The sequence below is a fragment of the Numenius arquata genome, chromosome 12 (assembly GCF_964106895.1).
Source record: "Numenius arquata chromosome 12, bNumArq3.hap1.1, whole genome shotgun sequence".
Classification (NCBI taxonomy): domain Eukaryota; kingdom Metazoa; phylum Chordata; class Aves; order Charadriiformes; family Scolopacidae; genus Numenius; species Numenius arquata.
The window spans coordinates 1,067,848-1,088,083 of NC_133587.1; the positions used below are offsets into that span (position 1 = coordinate 1,067,848).

General features: G+C 43.7%; 1 protein-coding gene across 1 annotated transcript in view; it reads left to right on the top strand.

Moving 5' to 3' along the window:
* Positions 1-20,236, top strand: part of PHACTR3 (phosphatase and actin regulator 3) — a 102,055-nt gene that overhangs the window by 54,934 nt on the left and 26,885 nt on the right. Inside the window, exons 4-8 of the mRNA XM_074157144.1 lie at positions 3,621-3,803; positions 8,174-8,377; positions 12,239-12,503; positions 13,488-13,735; positions 19,335-19,488. Of these exons, the coding sequence (XP_074013245.1) occupies positions 3,621-3,803; positions 8,174-8,377; positions 12,239-12,503; positions 13,488-13,735; positions 19,335-19,488 (1,054 nt within the window). The remainder of the gene's footprint in view (positions 1-3,620; positions 3,804-8,173; positions 8,378-12,238; positions 12,504-13,487; positions 13,736-19,334; positions 19,489-20,236) is intronic.

The following is a 20,236-nucleotide window of genomic DNA, read 5'->3' on the forward strand; positions in this document are numbered from 1 at the left end:
CCTGCAGCAATCAATCCATGCAGTTTAATTTTTGATGTTTTACCATCTTGAATGCAACTCCATTTTCTCTTGATTTATATACATGGTGCCAATCTGAGCTGGTACGGATGTTTTATGAAACTGCTCTAAAACAAGCTAAATCCTGCTGCCAAGAAAGTCCGCTAAAGCTGCTATAAATATAAACTTAAACATTCAGATGCATTCAGCTAATATGTACAGCCAATATGTACAGCCCATGAATCCAAATCTCATAAAATGATACTAATCTGATGTTTTCAGCTATCTTTCCAGTAAACCAAGTTTGTGACAAAACATATTGCCCTTCTGCCTGTTGTTCATTCACGTGGAAAAGGGAACCATTTGTGGTGTCATTTTAGAGCTTTCCCCAGTACAAACCAGGTTCAGCAGAAGTCACTCAATGAAAGCTGATAGAGTGCCAGAAACACGCACAAAGGACTGTGGTTCTGTAGAAGCCCTGGCAGATGCTCAAGGAAGACAGGCATCGGGGTGACTATTCTGCAAGATCAAGTGAGCTCCCGAAGTTGTGGACAACATCCCAACTGACATTCCCACCTAAACAGAGATAAAACAAATAAATCCATCCATACTTTGAGAACTTTATAGCTGAAAGTACCGTCATGAAGAAAGATTGGCCTTTTGGGTTTGACCAATCTGATAAATAGAAATTATGTTCTTTGAAACTAATAATTGAGTTTCTTTGTATACAACAAATGCCATGCCTATAAACAGCCTGTGGGACAGTACTCAGTGATGCTATGCCAGAGTGTAATCGAGCAACTGAGGTCAGAAAAAGAGCATTTTAAACAGGATTTTTTTTTTTCATTGCAATAAAGATATTTTCATATTATTTTATTGGATATATTTTAATAGGAGTTTTATGTTCAAGTTTTAAAAAAAACCAATCTATCAAACCATGAGTTTATTCTAAACTGGAAACTTTTAGAAAGCTCGTTTTCAATTCTGTCCATTGAACTCCTTGTGTCTCTCCTAATTCTAGATAATTAGTTGCCCTATTAGACTATTAGCACTATGGGATAGAAAACCACACCCCATTTCTGTTAGGCCTATGGAAGTTCCCCATAAACTGAATTTGAAGACGTGGGTATCTAGAGCTTTGCCAAAACACTGTAAAATAAAACTTCTGTAGAGCACATGAAAAGGTAATAATAACGAATCAATAAACCTCTTGTATGCATAAAGAACTGGCTGGGAGGGAAACCGATGATGCTAAGCTGCAAGGTCATTTTAACAAAATTAAAATAAATACAGATAGTCCAGTGAGAAGTGATGCCAAGCTGTGCTTTCACAAAGGCAGCTGGAAGGAGACTGCTTACCTGGCTGGAACAGCTCCTACAGCTCCTGTAAACATCACACAAGTGCTCATTCAGTACCACCCTGCGGCCCAGGGAGGGGAGAACGGCTGACAGTCACTTGAAGGACACTGCAGCCACCTGCAAGTTATTTTTCTTCACAGAGTTGTGAATCTCCAGGGTTATTTTAGTATATTATTAGGAGAAGCGCCTTATTAACTGGAATCAAAAATTGACCCAAATAATTCTCAGTAAATGATTAGTGCCCTACTTGGACTGAGCTGAAGCGGCAGCAGTTTCAAGGCTAAGTCCTCGTTTACGCAGTAAGTTGCAATTGCCAAAGCAGCAATACTATGCTAAAAGACTACAGTAAATCCTCAAATCCCTCTATTTCATCAGGCTCTTCTCTGCTTCCAGGGACCTGATTCCTGCTCACTTTCATAAATAGTCCAAACTGGGATGAAGCTCTAGTCTGAGAAATCTCCCGATCCGCTCCCTGCATTTACAATCGCTGTGTCACACTCTGGGGTCTGTCACACAGCATTTGGAACTGGAGCGTTTGGCTCAGAGCGAGCCACGGCGCGAGCGCAGAATCTGCATCAATCTGTGAGCAGCCCAGGGTGAAACTGCAGCGTCCTTGCTGTGGTGGTGACTCATCCTACCAGGTTATGTCACCCCGTCTCCTCGCACAACCCAAACCACGCTGGCCAGGCGCACCGGGCAGTTCTCTGCCTTCTCTCCTCCTTCCCCCCCAGCTCTGCTCGCACGGGGCAAACGCCAGCCTGCCCCTTGACAACCCCTGAACCCGAAACACAGCTTCACTCAGGGAACCAGCGCGCACCCTGACAGGGGTTACAGGGAGCAGGGTCTGGCACACAGCCGGATTCGTTCCCAGCTATAACTACTTTGCAATTCCCAAGACCCTCTGCTGCTTTCCCTACCAGTGGATCCAAGGTCTGTGCTTACCCTCGTCCCCAAATTGTCTCTAAAATAAGGCATTGGGACCCACTACCAATCAAAGCAGCACATCCACTTTGATCTAAGCATGAGCTGATCATTTCTGACCAGGAACATGACTGTTGTGAGTCTCAGACACTCCTCAACAGAAATTCTTCAGCAGGGCTGTCTTCTGCTTGTTGTTACTTCACTGGTCATTACGCTTTCCACGGGCCGGGATCTGAAGGAGCTGATGTCCCTGACTGCAGTGTCACTGTGGCACTGCTGCTCTGCAGCTTGCCTTTCCCAAGGGTGGGAGGAACGTGCAAAGCAGGATCACCTTGAGAACATCTAGGGACCTTCCCCCGATATTTCTCCCCATTGTGAGCAAAACCTGCTCAGATACAGCACTGAGAGGTGAGGGCCGCCCGTCAAATAGCGCAGGCGGCTGGTAATACGCCCATGGTTATGTATAGGCTGCCTTCACAATGAGCTGAAATGTAGGCAATGAACTTTTCCCCCCTCCCCTTCCCTGTATCATAGCAACTGTGCTACTGCAGGGGCTATTTTAAGAACAGTAACTTTTCACCAAACGTGATTATGAGGCAGACTGAGTGAGCTCAGCGTACAAAATACTGCATCCCTTCCGCAGCATCCCTGGGCCAAAATCTGATACCCTTACCCAAAAGCACAATAAATGACTCTGCAGATTGGCCGAATAGCATTAAAAAGGAGTAGCTGTGAATGCTGGCTATTTTAAATCAACGTTCAAGAAACTTGTCATGATATCATCGCGAGGAAACATAGCCCTGTGAGGAGCTTCCAGAGAGGAGAGCCTGGGGCTGAGAAATACAATGGAGGGGCCAGGGGTGGGCAGCAGCCACGTCCCTCAGCGGGGAGCGCTGGCCAGAGCGGGAAGAAATTGCTTTCATTTGCAACAGTGATGTAGATCTTGTAAATTCTGAGAGAGTCCTGAAGTAAAAGGATAGTTTGTGTTCTGAGGACTCCTACCTGAATAGAATACCAGAAAAGCTTCAGTCATCAAGATGCGTACAGCTGCAGAGATCACTGGCACAAAAATCTTTCAGAGTAAGCAAAGGGAGCAGTTTCTAGGTCTGCAAGAAGAGGGTATTTGAATTCCCGATCAGCTCAATTATACAGGACACGCTTTTCAAAGCTGAGTAACTAAAACTATGCTCAAACCCTAGCGCGTGGTAGGGAATATCAGCAGCCTTGGCTCCGGTGAGGCTCTGGATGCTGGATGCAGCATGTGGTGCACGGAGCCTGGCACAGCTCAGACACCTCAGACCACTGCTCATAGTTTAGTTAAGATTAAATTATTTGGTTTTTTAGATACCGAAGGCAAAGCCTGCACCGGCGACGAAGCCACGAGAGCAACGCAGAGTGACCCTCCAGCTCCTGCGTGCCAGGCACTTGCCTCAGAAGAGGCGCAGCAGGAGAGTACAACTGCAGCCACAACGAATGTGACCTCGCTTGGTGAGGAGCTGCATTTGGATGAGCTGGAAGAAGATGCAGGTATGGGACAGAAAATGTTTTCCAAAAATTATAAAATGTAAAAAAAAAATTTCTGCTGAGCTGTTTTATGAGGAGTCAAATATGTCAGCGCATTAAAGGGTCAGAGCACCTTTTCCAGCTCAGCCCATACTAGGTTAGCAAGCAGTACTTGAAAACAGTGATTTTTGAGACTGCCACCAAATTGAGGGACTACACAAAGCTTGGCATAATGGGATTAGTTGGATTATGAGACGAGTCAGTCTTGGAATATTGCCCCTTTGGTATTAGCAGTGACTGCTGTGAAGATGAAACAAGCTTCTCTTAAAAACATTTCTTAAACTTCTGTGCCAAGCCTGAAAATTGCTCCTCCTGGCTCGGGAGAACAATGTCAATACGCAGCCCACGCTGTCCATAGCATCACCCTGCCCACAGCATGCTGCAAATACAAGTGAAGTTCAATACCACGGGCACAGATAAGCTAAACCAAGCTCCCTCCATCCAACTGTGCTCCAGCAGAGCTCGCCTGTGACAGCAGTTCCTTGGGACCAGAGCAGCCAGGCACGACCCAGCAGCCGGAGGGGTTCCATTCACTTTCAGCCAACCAAGAAACACAGAGCTACAGAGAGAATGCTTTATCCCAGTTTGTGGAGTGCCATGTAGTGACTATGGATCTTCCTGCCCATTTTCCCCGGTCAATCTTTACCCCTTCTCCATCCGCTCTCACTGCCTTCTGCTCTCCACCCCACACCTTCATGCTCTGCTTCCTCTGGGGTCTCAGCCCCCAGCCCAACCTGCTGGGGTCTGCTGAGCAGCGCTGCTGCTTGGGCCCTCACCCTGCTTCAGGAGCTCAGAATGGAAATCTTTCTCTGAAGGGGTTTCCGTTTCTTTGCTTTATCCTTTCCCACTTCCTTTTCCTCACATCCTTTCCATTCCCATGACTCATGCAATTTTGTTCCCTTTTGCTGTTTTCCTTTTATATAATATTGTTCTTCTGGCCCATTTCTAGCTCCACGCCACTCTTAATTGCTTTGACAACAGGAACTCTTCTGTCTCCCGAAAAGTTATCTCTTGTCATGTTTGCTCACCACAAGGATTTTTTTGTAAGCTTAGCAACACCTTTCCATCACCTTCTTCATTTCAACTACATGTGTTGTTTCATCACAAAATATCCCGAAGGACTGTATGTGGGCTTCTAAAGAGTTATTCTCTTTTTTATCTCTTAAAATAGAGACACAATAGACAATTGGACATAGACAGCTTCTATTAATACAGCCCTTAATGCTGTTTTCCTTTCTCTTCAAACTCTATGGCTGTGTTTGCATTTGTAGCACTAAAAGTTAATTGAGGCAAAACCCATTCCTCTCCCTCTTCTTAGAACTCTTCTGTATTTATTTTCTTCCATTTTTTGAGGTGTCATTTTTCCAGCTTCCAAAAAATAACTGGGATTACCTTCCCCTGTCTCCCTGGTCTGTGAGACTCCACTCCTATTTGTTGGAAATCTTCCTACCGCCTTCATCAGTGGCCTCTGGCTTTTAAAATAATTATTGTTGATCTTGTCTTTCTGTGCTAATTTATCCCCATCTGTGGATTTTACCATTCCTGTCTCTAGTGAGTCTGCCTTGAGGAATTCTTTGGGTGGGAAAGCTCTTCAAAATTGTCAGTGTGTACTGCTAAGTTTATTATAAAGTTGAGTTTATTATAACATTTGTCCTTGGGCTCAATCCAGGCCCGGTGCAGTAGGTGTCTTTCCACAAATTTGTATGAATATTTGACCAGCTAGAACCAAAGTAAATATAAAATAAAATTTGCTTTATACCCAGTGTGTCATATTCCATCTTGAGGATGTGGGGTGAAGGCCAGGGAGCGGAAGAGGAGAAAATGAAAGGAAATATTCGTAGACTTCATGTTTGGTTAATGCACAGCAAAAGAACAGCCTCGGCAGAAGGAGGGCAGTTTTTCCCACCTAACGGAGCCAACGGGCTCGGGGGCAGTCCCAAGGGGAGGATTTCTACCTAGTAGTGAGATGGCATTTTGACAAGTGGCACTCCATGAATAATTAGCTACTCTGGCAAGGAGTCTAGTGCTGAGCACTTGGAATATTTTCAGCAGGATAATATTCACTCTGCAGTATGAAATCTGTTAATAGGTTTATGTACTCCAGACTCAGGTCTGCCTTCAGACGCAGTCAAACATGTGCTGTTGTTACCAGAAACAACCACGAAACACCCTTTTTTGCAGGGAATGTAAAATGGACACTCTTTAGACAAGAGTGCACGATGCCAGTTTGTTTTTGTGATACCACTCTCTGAACAGGATGCAGTTCAGAAACAAAAAGATCTGTTTGACTCAGGATGAGTATGTTTTGGATCCACCTTCTTTTAAGAAAGGTCCTCCTACGACTGCTCCCCTGCATCCAGGCCAAGCAGTACTTTGTGTCACGGGGAGGTCTACTGATTTCAGTGAAGCTACAGACAGAAGAAAGTATTGCTCCACTCAGGGGAATGCACTGAAATCCGACTAATTTTCCTGCCAAGCTACTAACACCTACTGGAGCTCTTGATCTTTCTGTAATGTAACCCATTAGTGACTTAATTTTTCTCTTCCTCTATTCCACGTTTTGTCTTCTATGCAGTAGGCAGAAAAATACTAAGTGATGTCAGCCTGGAACAAAGCATTTCCCTAGAAGCATATTTAAAAGAAAATTATTTCCTTCTATAATTCAGGCAACTATCATATATGGCAGATTTCCTAGCAAGCCAAATTTCACAAGAATTCCTGTTAAGGGTACATATTTATTCTATTTTCCTGTCTTTTTTGAATGATAAATACTCATTCCTCCTCTTCTAGGCATACTCATTAATCTGTTTGTCAACAAATTAAATGCTATTATCTTGCCAATGCTATTGTTTCCAACTGCCTAAGTGCTCTGGTGCCTCCCCAAGCACTCTGAACAGGAGGATACTGAATGTTCATTAATACAAAGAATTTGTATTACAAACAAGACAAAATCGAGCCAAGAAAAGATTTGGGACATGGCAGCAGTGGGTGCCCACTGCTGTGAGTTTTCAGGAGATGCCCTAGAACGGTTTGGAAGGAAAGGTATTTTGTTTAGACAATCCAGAACACTAAAAGGAGCGGGATTTGCCATTTATCCAGCCCAAGCAGTTTGGCCCTTTCTTATGCTGAGGAGAGACTTAAACACTGATGTCCCCATTTGAATTACTGCTTCACCTGCTAGGGTCAGAAAAATAGCCCTCCTGAGCCCATAGTGGCTGGAAATGCAGTTTGGAGAGAGCCTGGCTGTGGCTGGGCTCCTGCAACAGTCAGGGTCAAGCCTCCCCATGGGTCTCCACGTATGGCCAAGGCAGAGATCAGGAGATGTAACAGAGTGTGAACGTCAGACAGCGAGGCTCTGTGCGAGTCTGAACGCTGCTGGAGTCAGCTGGTACCTGAGCAGTATTCAAGGATGTTAATTTTGGACTTTATCACTGAAATTCCCCCTATGTCCTGCTTCAGCTTCATGCCTTCCTGGATCTATTCCCCTGTGCCCTCACCACAGCCAGGTCAATTTGATGAGTTGCTCAGTGATTCAGCCTGCACTAACTTTAAGAGCTAAGTGCTTTTGCCAGGAGACAATCCTGAAATGAGCCCTGCTTCGCCATCTCAAATTAAGGCTTTGGGGATTGAAGTTTTTCTTAAGTACTTCACCCATTCTCTGTCTCACACTAGTTTCTGAGATCCTCTGGCAAATCTTTTTCATGGCAGGCTTTCCTTGGTTATCAACTTTAACCCCAGGAAAGACTCAACAGTTCTGGAGTCAGGTGCAGTAAGAGAAGACTTGGTACAAGCTGAAGTCATGTATTAAATAGGATAAAAATTAAATTGTGAAAATAAGCATGTGCAACAAACAATTGGAAAGTCAGCTTTCATGTAATATTACCGGTTTGATACTGTTTGCCCTCTGGCTGCGTGTTCCTAGCACAAACGAGCACTCACTCAGCGAGTGTGCCACTGCAGCTGCATGCTGTTAAGAAAATTCATTGCAGTTCTCAAGAGCTGCTTTGCCTTGCTGTCTTATTTAAAAAAAAACACAAACAAAAAAACCCAAAAAAACAAACCACAACACCAGAAAAAGGCTCTAGGGAAGTAAGGGAAGCTCAGCAGTTTTCTCCAGAACACCAAAACTAACATTTCTGCAATATCCTCACACATTTTATTCTTTACCTGCCTTGGCTGGTTGGCTGTTTCACACAGTAATTATTTTCACTGTGGAAAAGAAGTGCTTCTAGCTGTGTGCCGTGTGTTCTGTTTTTTTGAATGTTCCTGGCATTGTCCCCTGGCCTATCATTATTAAATTCATGTTCCATTAATTTTACTCATCTTCCTACTAGCCAAGAAACCTTCAGCACCCACGGAAGAATTAGAAGGCGCCAGCCTGCCAGCATCTGAAGACAGTCCACAAGCCTTACTTGTATCTGAATCTACAGATTCCCCCCAGAAACAGACAGAAAGAAACCCAGCACAGCTTCCCAGCCCTCCGCTGCTCCCAGCTCCACCACCTAAGGCACTCTCCAAAATCACAAAGAGCGTAACAGGTCAGTCGTGACTGGTCACTAAAGACTTTTCCATCCTTTGTGTGTTGTTCACCTCCACAGCACTGCATATAATTTTTTTTCTTACATCCTTTGTTAAGCCTATTGCTGCAAAGCGCTGTGAATCAGGGTAGTTACACTGAGTGAAGAGAATGCTAATGATTCCCATAAACTGAGTGCTCTGGTTGCCTGATAACAACCCACTGATCTTTGTACTTCACATATTTATCTCAGGGGATTATTTGTTGTGAGTCTATTGCACTAAACACATGTAAAACAAATCAAACCAACTGCAAACATCTGCTGAATCAGATGCTCTTATCGATATGTCATAAAACACAAGGAAGATTTAAATGTTTTCATTACCTAGACTCCCACCGGATAACAGTAAAACCAGGCTGAAGTCCATAGGTTCTGTCGAGGTTTCTGTCTGAAGGGTTTGCTCTCCAGGGAAGGTGTAACGGAGAGCTACGAAACGTGGTCTGGTTACACAGAACATGCATACGTGATCCACCTGGCTCCTACACAGCAACCCTCCCTGCCAGACTTCACTGAATGTTTCAAGAGCAATTCCCCTGGCCGGATTTTCTAATGTATTGCCAATGTTGTTACGTTTTCCAACATTCTGGCACCACATAAAGGGTGTTAAAGTGAATATGATTTTAGTTTGTTCTGATTTTAGGGCCCCTACATATGGTAAAAGCAGTTTAAAGGGCCTTATTGCAAATTAGAATCAAGTCCTGACATCCAAATGTCAGACCAGTTGGATATTTAGACTTTTAAATGACAGCCATTATCTCAGCCCTGATTTGCATCCACACTCATCTACTGGCACAAGAACAGGGTTTTCAAAGTCACCAGGAAGCAAAATATCAGAAGGCATTGTGATCTGACCACTGGGGTGCATAGAAAACATTGGCGGTTTCAGTCTTTTTGAGGAAAAGTACAAGTATTTGTTTCCCATGGAAAATACCCATATTTTGCCCATGCTTGAAAGCCATAAGAGTTTAAGTGGGAGCTGGATTCAAAATGATATCATAATGCTTCTTGGGCACTGCTGTTCAAATTGCTTCAACATTCTCTGCTGTGAGTCAGGCTCTACCCTGCCCCTTCCACCTTCCAACGCGAACAGGCACAACCAGGACACCCCTCGGACTGCTGAGAAGGCCATGCTCTGTGGGAGATGTAGGCTACTTGGAAAACCTGACCCACAGAGGGTAACGAGATTACAGCTCCACCAGGCACTTCACAGCTTTCTGAGTCTAGATATTTTGCTGCTTAACCAAGTTATTTCCTCTGACATCCAAGATACTTTGAGTTTTGTTATTTCATTCTCATCTAAATTTTCCACAAAGAACAACTCTTAGTTTTCTCAATGACCCCAGTAACTACAGACCCTTTACCAATAGTGATTATACATCTGTTTGTTTTTGTTTGGATGCAGAGGCAGTGGTAAGTTAAGACTAAACAAATACTGCCAATGAGAAAAAGGGAATACAAATGTATGGGGAGAGAGAAACAAAGAGCAATTATGAAAGAAAAGAGGTTGAAAAGCTCTTTTGTGTTTAGTTTTTTCCCCCTTAACAACGTGAGAGAGGCTGTTAGCAGAGGAGTGAGGAATAAGCCAAGCACCAATTAATCACAGAGAGAGGGGGAACAGGGCAAGGTGCCAAGACATCACTTTACAAGATTATTCACAGAACAGCTGTCATTAGGACAAATAAGGTGTGATCTAAGGAAACTCTCAACTCTCGATATTGGCCCAAGATGCAATGAGGACAGAACTGGCCCTTGACCTGTTCCAGGAACAAGAAGGTATAGAGATAAAGCAAAGTCTCCTCCCTTCCTGCTTTAGGGTTGAGCTGAACCCAGAGTTCTTCCTCTGAGAAAACACGGACACCCTCTCTCCGTGCAGCGGTATAAAGTGGCTCAAGAGGTGCTTTTTTTCATCGCCTCAGGCCATGATTCAATGGGCAATGATCAATCATAAATGCCCGCTGTGCATCTCCACAGTAACACATAATCAAAATTCCCTCAAGTGCTGAAAAGACATCTTTGCTCAGCAGAGGTTGGCTGTCTCCTGGGCACAGCACCCATCCTGATCAGCGCAGGAGAAGCTCGGGGTGGAAAGCGTCTCATTGCCAAGACATTGCTCACTGAGCACCTACACGCTTGAAGAAATGCCCTTGTGCTTTCAGACATTTTCAGATTTCAGATAGTGTAACTTTTGGACTAGCTTCACCCCTGTCGCCTGGATGCAGAGAGAGGTGAATGAAGCTCTGGCCATCGGTCAGGGTTCTGGGTTTCAAAGGAGAGAAATGTGCAAAAATGCCTTCCAAAAATTAAGAAAATAGTAAGTTAGATCTTTCCTGGAATAACAGAGAAGATTGTAATATCGATGTTACTCTCCTCATTGAAGGAGAAATGTGAAAAAGAGTCCAGGCTTTAGTGTTGCCACTCTCAAAAAAGTTTTCGATGATCAATTTTGGTTATGGCTACAGGACCTCCTCCCCTTCCCGCTCCTGCTTTTGCTCTTGCCCTCAAAAATTCTGCTCTCCAGACACCCAGCTCTGTTCCCAGCACTCAGAGTCCCCACCAGATTTCCAGCAGTGAACTCAAGAGCAAGGACCAGTGTAGCTGGTAACCATTATGCAGGATGCTGGGGCTGAGAGGAAATATTTGGTAACTGAAGTTAATAAGCAAACCTATTTTCATCCTCTCCGGTTTTCTAGTAAGTTACCCTGCTAATAGGAACGAAGCCCTTTTTATGGGGGTATTTCAGGATACTCCTGGCCTGAGCAGAAGCTATTCTCTGCTAGGAACTGAAGGATTTATCTCATAAGTGAAAAAAGGAAAATGATCTGTGAAAATAAGTTTGTACAAAAGCTGTACAAGCTGTGTCAGTTTAAATTCCTGTTTAAAACACTAGGTGGCAACAAGAGAAAAGAAATACCCTTCCGTATAAAGAACTTGCATTGCCTTTTTACACCAGACTGAGCTATTGCTGTAAACAACGCCATATGCCAGAGGCTTGGGATGGAGAGAAAACGAAAGGGGAAAGGAGAAGAGAACTGCAGAAGAGAAAAACTCATCAGCATCTTTTTCAGGGCAGATGTTCAGTTATCTTAAGAGTGTCAAACTATGAAATTTCCAGCCAGGGAAATGGCCACTGTGTTTTGGACTCAGGTGCTGGGGAAATGTATATATCAAAGTCTAACTTCCAATAAAATGCTTACATGGCATAAAAAATATCTGAATCTGTGGGTAAAAAAAGATTAGATTGCCCCGCCTTTCTTTTCTCTTCTTAGTGCTCAATACCATATCTTTCATTTGGATTTCATTTGGCAAGTTTTGTTATGCGAATGTTATCCTCATATTATAATGATTTTGGCATTTCCTCAACTGGCATATGAAAGACAGAGGTCTAAGCTGTGCAGCTCCACAGAGGAGCAGATAATGATACCAGTACATTCTGTCCTGACTGAGAACCACAGTGCATAAATTTTAATACAGTCTGCCAGAGTCCAGCAAAGAAAGTGCTAGATTGGGAAGCCACCGCAGTACAAGCCATCAGCGGTTAGGAGGAACAGTACTGGCAACCCAGAATATATTGGTGGGCTGGGAAGAAGGCGAATCTGATACTGTGGGGAAAAGGGGAAATGGGGCAGGCATCTATGTTTCTAGATCAAAGATCTGGATCTGTGTAGTATAAGCCTTTTGAATTCAGCTTAACCAGTCACCTCCTATCACGAACAAAACACCACCATTTTTCTCTCTTCAACACAACAAATTAATTGCAGTGCAGACTCTGTGTGCAAAAAACCAAAAGCATTGCACAACCTCTCACCCTCTGTGTTTTGACAGCAGGAAGCGAAATAGATGACCCAGCCATGAAATCTCCTCCGTCCACCATCCTGAAGAATTATGTCATTGTTGGTTCCTCCCAAATCTCAGGACAAGCTGCCCTCTTCCACCCCTCCGGCCAGAAAAGCTCTGATCCCCACGTCAGAGGACAGGTAACAACACCAACCGGTTCCCCTCACCTGGCTGCCGTCCACCTGCCTTTACCTCCCAGCAGAGTCATTGAAGAACTTCACAGGGCTCTGGCCACCAAACACCGGCAGGACAGGTACGTACAGCCTCCTGGCACTATGGGTGCATGAGGACACTCATTCCACTAAATCATTTCTCTTGGTAAATGTCCGTAATTTGTTATTGGAACTTTATCTACTTGTACAGCTTGGGGTTGCCCTCCTCTCGATGTCACTACTTTGAACATCCATCCCTGGTTAAAGTGCTTAATTTGGCAGTTACTTCAAAGTTCTCCCTTTATAAGGGGGCTAATGTGACATGGAAGTAGGTTTTCAAACAGGTAGAATCATTTGATAATCCTCGACCTATTGCAAAAGAAAATTTGCTGACAAAATCCCAAGTCAGAGTACCTAAAGCAAATCCTGCTCCAAATACCAGTACTCTACATATGAGAAATGCTACTATTTCAGTATATGTCTCTTGGCTTATACATGAGCATATACGGTATCCATTTTTAATACAAATGCCTGTGTGGAAGTACACTGGGTACTTTCTCTGGTTTTTATTATAAGCCCTCCTGGGTATTAGAGGAGGACAGAGATAACCTTTTCCATCAGAGAGCTTTGGAGTTAAGTTGGTAACATTTCTCAATTCCATAGCAGCTATTGTCATGGGGAATAGATTCATAGAATATTATTTCCAGGCCCTGTTAAACCTTTGTCATGATCATAAAGTATCAGAATGGTAATATTTCATGCCATGTATGTTTTATATTAGAAAGACGTGCTGTGTGGGGTTTTTTTAATCGGCACGGTATAGCATGTGGCTATATATCAAAGAAATACATTAGTCACTACCCTTCCATACCTTATTTTTATGCCAGAGATAGGAAAGTAGATCCGTGTTAGCCATTCTCAACGCAGTCTTGAGAATGCCATCCCGTGTCCTCCCATGTTGAACTCTCTGCCTTGGCCTTTATGAGCTACGGGGCGTTCTGCTCATTCTCATTTAATGATAAGTTCCTCCCATGGCAATAAAAGAGTCTTCTGTAAAAACCGTGCCGTGCACCTTCCACCCACAGCTTCCATGGAAGAGAAAGCAAAGGCTCTCCAAAAAAACGAGTGGATGTCCGTCCACCCAGAACATCCAGCATTGAGCGCAACAAGGAAAAGGAGAACTCGCTGAGTTACAGCAGTGATTCAGAAAATAAGCGGAACTCAGTTAAAGAGTCGGATGAGAACAAAGAAAACATGCTCATGAACTCAGAACTCAAGGAAGACTCTGTTTTTTATCAGGATGAGGAAGTTTTGAATGACTCCATTATTTCTGGTAAGGAAAGATGCTTACTATAATATAAAGATATATTATCGTAGCCGAACGGAATGCTCTAAACAAGGCAGCATGCAACAGAAAATACTGAGCAGTATAAATCCCTCTGTTGAAACATCAGCTTTTTCAAGGAATCTTGGTGAAAAGCTAAAGGTGAATTTGAGTCATAGTGACTTGTGATGGTGTTTGTGTTGGTAGATACTGCACACTAAGATGATGTTTAGACTTATGCTGCTAAGTCAATGTATTCGTATCAGCTTTACCCTTTCAGCTGCTTACGTACCCTTTGTACTCTGTGTCTGAATGGCAGCATGTGCACACACCTCTCACTGTCACTGAAAAGGGGAAGAGACCAATGAATCTAGGAAGGACTTACATCCAGAGAAAATATCTTAAAGAAGAAAGTTGCTTCTCCATTTTACCCTTTCTTGAGACATATGGGGAACGCATTGTAAAATCCTGAGCAATTATTTGAGAGGGCTTTGGCACAGTAATAATAATAATAGGAATAATTTTCCCTCATTTCTTTCTTTGTAGCTACACAGCCTTCTTCCTCATAATTAATTTATCTCACTCTTTGGCATTCAAGACTCTTCACACCTAAAATTCAGTCTTTGCACCAAGAAACCTGTTCCATAAACCCCTAAAACTTAGTCATCATAAGACTTGAACTTTATGCATAGGATCATTTTCTTTTAGATGGCTGGAGATCATTGTGGACTGCCTTGTCCTTGCAGGTTGTAAATGCACATTTGCAAAAGACCTAATTTCTTGTACAAGCCTGGTGCTTGCTCTGCTGGTGTTCAGGCACATCCTAGGGGCATAACAAAAACCCAGGCCATGCAAAGTTCCAGCTGTTTGGTGTCTAAGGAGGCTGCCATGGATGGGTGCACGGCCAGTGGGGCAACACGGTCACTTAAACCACAGAAGTCCTGGGGTGGGGTGGTATTACCGCAGCCCTGGAGATGTGACTACTGCCCATTTACTCAGTGCAAGCTGGGACATATGCAAGGCATTTCTGGTCTTGACACTGGGTGGCACTGCTTGTACCAGCATTCATTCAACTGCTTCCATTTGCATTTCAGAGAGGGATGAGAGGCACAGTAGTGACAGGGATAGCACCAGAGTAATTCCCTGAAAAGCTCCAGACTCTTTCTAGCTTAAAAAAACCTGGGCTTGTTTGCAAGTCAGGAGGTAAAACTACCCATTAATCCAAAGCTGCTTTACAATTAGTGTACTGCCTTAGCACACCACCAACCTTGCCATTGGCACTGCCACGCAGAACTGCACATCGGTGCAACAGCCCCATGGCTACAGGGAGATTGGGACAGGTCATAGGTAACTCTGGAAAAAGTGAAGAACTGTACCTTGACTTTCCATTAGCACTCTACTCAATAAATCATTCTTTGAAATCTCTAAAAACACAAGGCAAGAGAGAAGTCTTATGCGTGAGTTTAAAAAAATAACATAACTAGCATCTAGCCCGCAACTGATAACCTGTGCAAGCAAGGTCTCTCCATCAGCGTGCAGCACTGGGGTTTGCCTTCTGCTTGATAGAAAGAACAGTAAACACACAGGAAATTAAATGTCATGATTCAACTGAATTAAAACAGGAACTTTAGCCAGGAACCTGCAGACCAAGCATGAAAGGGGGGGGGGGGATTTTCAAAGCATTATTGTTGACCTAGCTGAGCTGCCATAACTCATGAAACAAGCCACAGCCAAGATCCTGCCTAAGATAGCTTGGTCATGGGACAGCCCGGCACTGAACATGCCTTATTGACCAGGAAAAATAACCCTTATGAAGAAAATACTTATATAAGGGTATTTGCAGGTTCACTTTCCACTGAGATAGTGATCAGGAAGGAATTTGCCGCAGGGTACTGAAAAGGGATGTGGGGAAAACTAGTTTGGGGGTTTATTTCCTCTTTGTTCTCAGATTTTATTCATTTGCTTATTAATCCTGAAACATCAAATATGCAGCAGGTGGAATAACAGAACTGGCCATCAGTGGGGCCTCTCAAGATGAAAACAGATGAACTAACCACAGAGCGTTTCCCAGCATGTCTCCCTGAAGGGGGTAACATCATCTTCCCCTTTTCACTTTGTTGGGCAGGTATTATTTTTCAGGAATTAACCCAACTGGTGAGGCATGGGGAACGGCTCCTTAGACTAGCAGATCAGCTTAATCCAGATCTCTTGCATTTTTATTTGGTGAAATACCCTAAAGATTAATCAGTGCACAGTGCATATGGACCATGGGAGTGGCTATAGCATAAGCCTTTTAGAAATCCAGACATCTGGATGAAGTGAGCACAGCTTATCCTGAGTGGGTTATATGCTCTCCACTCCCCTAATACAACAGCAGGATTTGGGTTAAAGTTGAGATTTTTCAGATGTGATTTGTGTTTTTAATTTCACAAAGTAGCAGACTCTTTCTAAGTATGCAGCAGAGCAAGCCTGGGAGTAGGCAAGGCCCTGAAAAGCTGCTGCACTTTACTTTGTTTCAAGCAAAATACTGCATTGTTCCATCTCACTTTGAAATACAAGCCTCCAGGGCATACACTGAGCTCGCTTAAGCCAATGTCTCCACATCAGCTTCAAAACCTGACTTCTTGCAAAAAAGTCCAGCCTTTACCCTGCAGAGCATCGATTTCAGCTGGTTTTCAATGAGATGAGGGACAGCAGAAAATAAGTCCTGACCTCATCTGAGCAAATAATCAATGTAATTCTAGCCCTTGTCCTCCCACAAGCCAAAGATCAGGTGTAGTATGGTATGACAAGTAGTTTTGTAACAGCCTGAAGGGAGTGGGGATAGTTCTGCACACTCATACCATAGCTGGCACTGATGAATGGGAGAATAACCATTTAGGGTGCATCTCCAAAAAAAGTGTTTAACAGGTAGAGCTCCCTTGTTTCCTTCTAAGCAGTTCTGGACAGAGGTATGCATGTGCTGTAGAGTGTATACATCCATTGCTTTCAGTGCAGCCAAGATACGCTGAGCTGCACCACGCAGATGGCCAGCACATGGGCAGGACAGTCTCTCCTGTTCCATGCTCAGTGTACACGTGCAGTCTCTCCGCAGCAATCTCCTGACACGACCAAATTCCTCTTACCACCTGTTTAAAATTTCCAGGTGAAAATGAGAACACGTTCAGGGATACCCGGGGATTTGCTAGCCCCAAACATGCTTCAGATTGTTTCCAGAAGGAATTCTGTTGGCTCCTGTGCTGTACGGATTGAGCGCTGCAAACGCCCACTTGGCACCCGCTCCCAGCGAGGTGGAGGCTTGAAAAACCTTGACAGAGTCCCAAGCGTGTGGCTTCGTGAGCCAAATGCTTCCGATGGAGCCATATATTCAGTTAGCAGAAGGCTCTGTGTGGCATCAGCCAAATCATTTAACTTCTTTACCCATCTGTTAAATGCATACCTACTACTTGAGAGGGCTGTGTACTTTAATTAATGTTTGCAACAGACTTTGAAAGCATTAGGAGGAAGGTGCTGAACAAGGGCACAGTTTTTAGACTCTATGCAGGGCTTTGAGCTGATTACAGTTTCTAACAAGTGTAATTTTACACCACTGCAACTATCAAAAGACTTGTCCCTGCTCACACCGGGAGACCGTAACTACTCTCTGCCCCAGTCTTCCCAACATGTATGTCTGGATGTGGTATAGACTCCTTCCCTCTGCATAAAGAAATTCAAGATCAATACTGATAATAATAATGTAAGTCCACAGAGCCCTAGCAAATAAAACTCCAATATTTGGGAATGAGAATCTGTTTAGGATTTAGTATCTTGCCAAGCTCCAGAGCATCCTTTAAAAAATAGACTTTAATCCTATCTCAAATGCCAAACAAAAATATCAATTAAATGTCATTTTCTTTAAAAGTAAGATGACCTTTTATAGAAAAGGTGAAGCATTAAATTAAAAATACAAACCTTTACAGTAAAAAGGAACCAAATCAAAATAACCTCCTATTACACACCACGGTCCCCAGATGAAGAAAATGCAAAGATTTAACTGTAGTTGCTGCATACCTGACGATACACTAAACCCCGGCTGGTGTAGCTGGTGCTACTCAGCAGGGATGATTTTCAGACTCAGCTGAAGTCCTGGACTGGACACCAGAAAAGCCAGCACAGCACAGCAGAGGCATGCGGGCATCTGGTGTACATTTACCTCCTTACAACCTACCTGTAACACGATTGCTGGAAGAGTGCAGTCCTACCAGTACAACTCAGCGCTCACTGGTTTTAATACCACTTCCCTCTTCTTTCCCCCCCTGCCATAAGCAAGCTACCCCTCATCAAAGGACACCACCTCAGACTTTCAGTTGGCATTTGAAAATAAAGATGGCTTTCTACTTTACAGCCATTTTATTGCGTGCCTTTCCAAACACATGGCAAAATAGTTTTATAAGCTCAGGAGTCCTATTTTAATTTGTTTTGCCTGCTGAAGTCTAAACAGTTACACCAGAGATACAGAAACACCTGAGCTCAAATACAGTTCCCTCTAGTAAGAGTACACGGATGTTTCTAATGTCACTAGAGGGGCAGCATCAAGGACTTGACATCCAGCACGCTAAAGAGCAGTAGACTCCTACTCAAAACAGTTGCTGCATGGTCTCCTGTGAATAGTTCTTTTGTAATGGCAATTTTTTAGGTTGTCTGGTTTGATGGAAAACATGTAGTATCATATTTTTACAATAAGCACAACAGGTCATGCAATCACAGTAGGTATTTGTGTCTCTTCTTGCCCGAATGCCCAATTAAGCTGCCAGCATTCTGCAAAGCATCAGAAAACCTGGCCTCTTCTTTCATTCCGTGGAATGTTTGCCCCTGCTGTCTTCAGAGGGAAAGGCCTAATGTCAACAGAATAGTATTGGTTGCTAAATGATATTCTGATATGACACACTGTCACACTGGACAGGATGTAGACATACATAATGGTTTATATTTGGTGTTACGAGGTACACACGGTGTCTGCTCACAATTCTGATTTTCTAACTTCTAATGCCAGAAAATCAGAATAACATTTTTTATAAATATATACTTATATATGTGTGTGTGTGCATATATACACACATGACAAGCAGCCAGTCGGATTGTTTCAGTTACCATTATCTATTCCTGGTTACGCCTGGTGGCCCCGAGAGGAAGACGTACATGTCCTGGTCACCCCTGTCACCGAGTGATCCACTCCTTCTACAAAGGAACCACTAAAAGGCTCAGGAAACAGGGATTGCTCTGGGCTCTAGGGATGCTCAGAGGACTGAGGCAAGATGCACAGCCTCTGGCTTCTGAACTAGCGATGCGAATCGTGTCTCAGCTGCAAATAATTTTCACCTGAGAGCACTGCTTGCTTATAATGGATAGCAAAGACAACAGAGGAATGTGATCCCTCCGCATTTGTAAGCAGTTTTGTGTGAGCCCCGCACAACTGTAGTGCTACTTACTCATATGAATACATAGAGCTGCTCCTTGCACAGTAACGTACAGATCACTGTCACTCTGTAGGTTTCCCCCTCTGCATATGTTCATGTTTCATCTCCAGGAGCTGTCTTTCTAATAATTTTCTTTTCAATGCGTGTCCCAGGTACCTTGCCAAGAAAATGCAAGAAAGAACTGCTGGCAGTAAAACTACGGAACAGACCAAGTAAGCAGGAGCTGGAAGACAGGAATATTTTCCCAAGGAGGACAGATGAGGAAAGGCAGGAAATCCGGCAGCAAATTGAGATGAAGCTCTCAAAGTAAGTCTATCTAAGAACAGGGAGGAACCTCCCTTTACAACAGAGTGTCCTCTGAGTACTGTCAGATGAGACACTGTCACCCACCCCCGAGGCCATTTCCTGCAGTGAATCATACACAAACTAATATAGCATGTTTTCAGCTGTCAGTCAGTCACGTGAAAAAAAATCTTAACTTCCTCTTCTGTCAGGATTCCCTTGTTTTCAATAGAAAACAAGACAGAAGTCAGTGTGGGAGACAAAATTCTGCCAAATCTACCTGCAGCTCCACTGATGTAATCAAGATTTTGAGGTTCTCCAGAAAGGCTAGTGCTTTCACAAAAATAATAAGACTATTTGTTAACCTGATTTAGCTTTGTCAGCAGTAGCTGAATTTGAGGCTAAAGGCAATTGTTACAGCTGTATATTGACTTGAACAAAGGCAAGCTGCTGTCTGCATTGGCGGCTGTATTTCTGCGTAAAGGCAGCAGCAGCCTCAGCGGCGTTGCCTTCCCACGGGTACGGTGTTTGTGCAGGGCCAGCCGCAGGGATGGCGGGGATGGTCTGCTGTGCATCAGTAACCAGGGCAACGGGGCAGAGCTGGGAGAGAAACAGCGGTACTGCGGCGTGTAGCCTAAAGCAAAGACTTAAGGTAACTGCGAGGCTCAGGCTGCACCATTTGGCTTTTGTGTGTGTTTTTTTAAGAGCTACATTTGGATATCTGCAAACATGAATATTTTAGATGAGACAAAGTGGATTGTTAAATAATCTG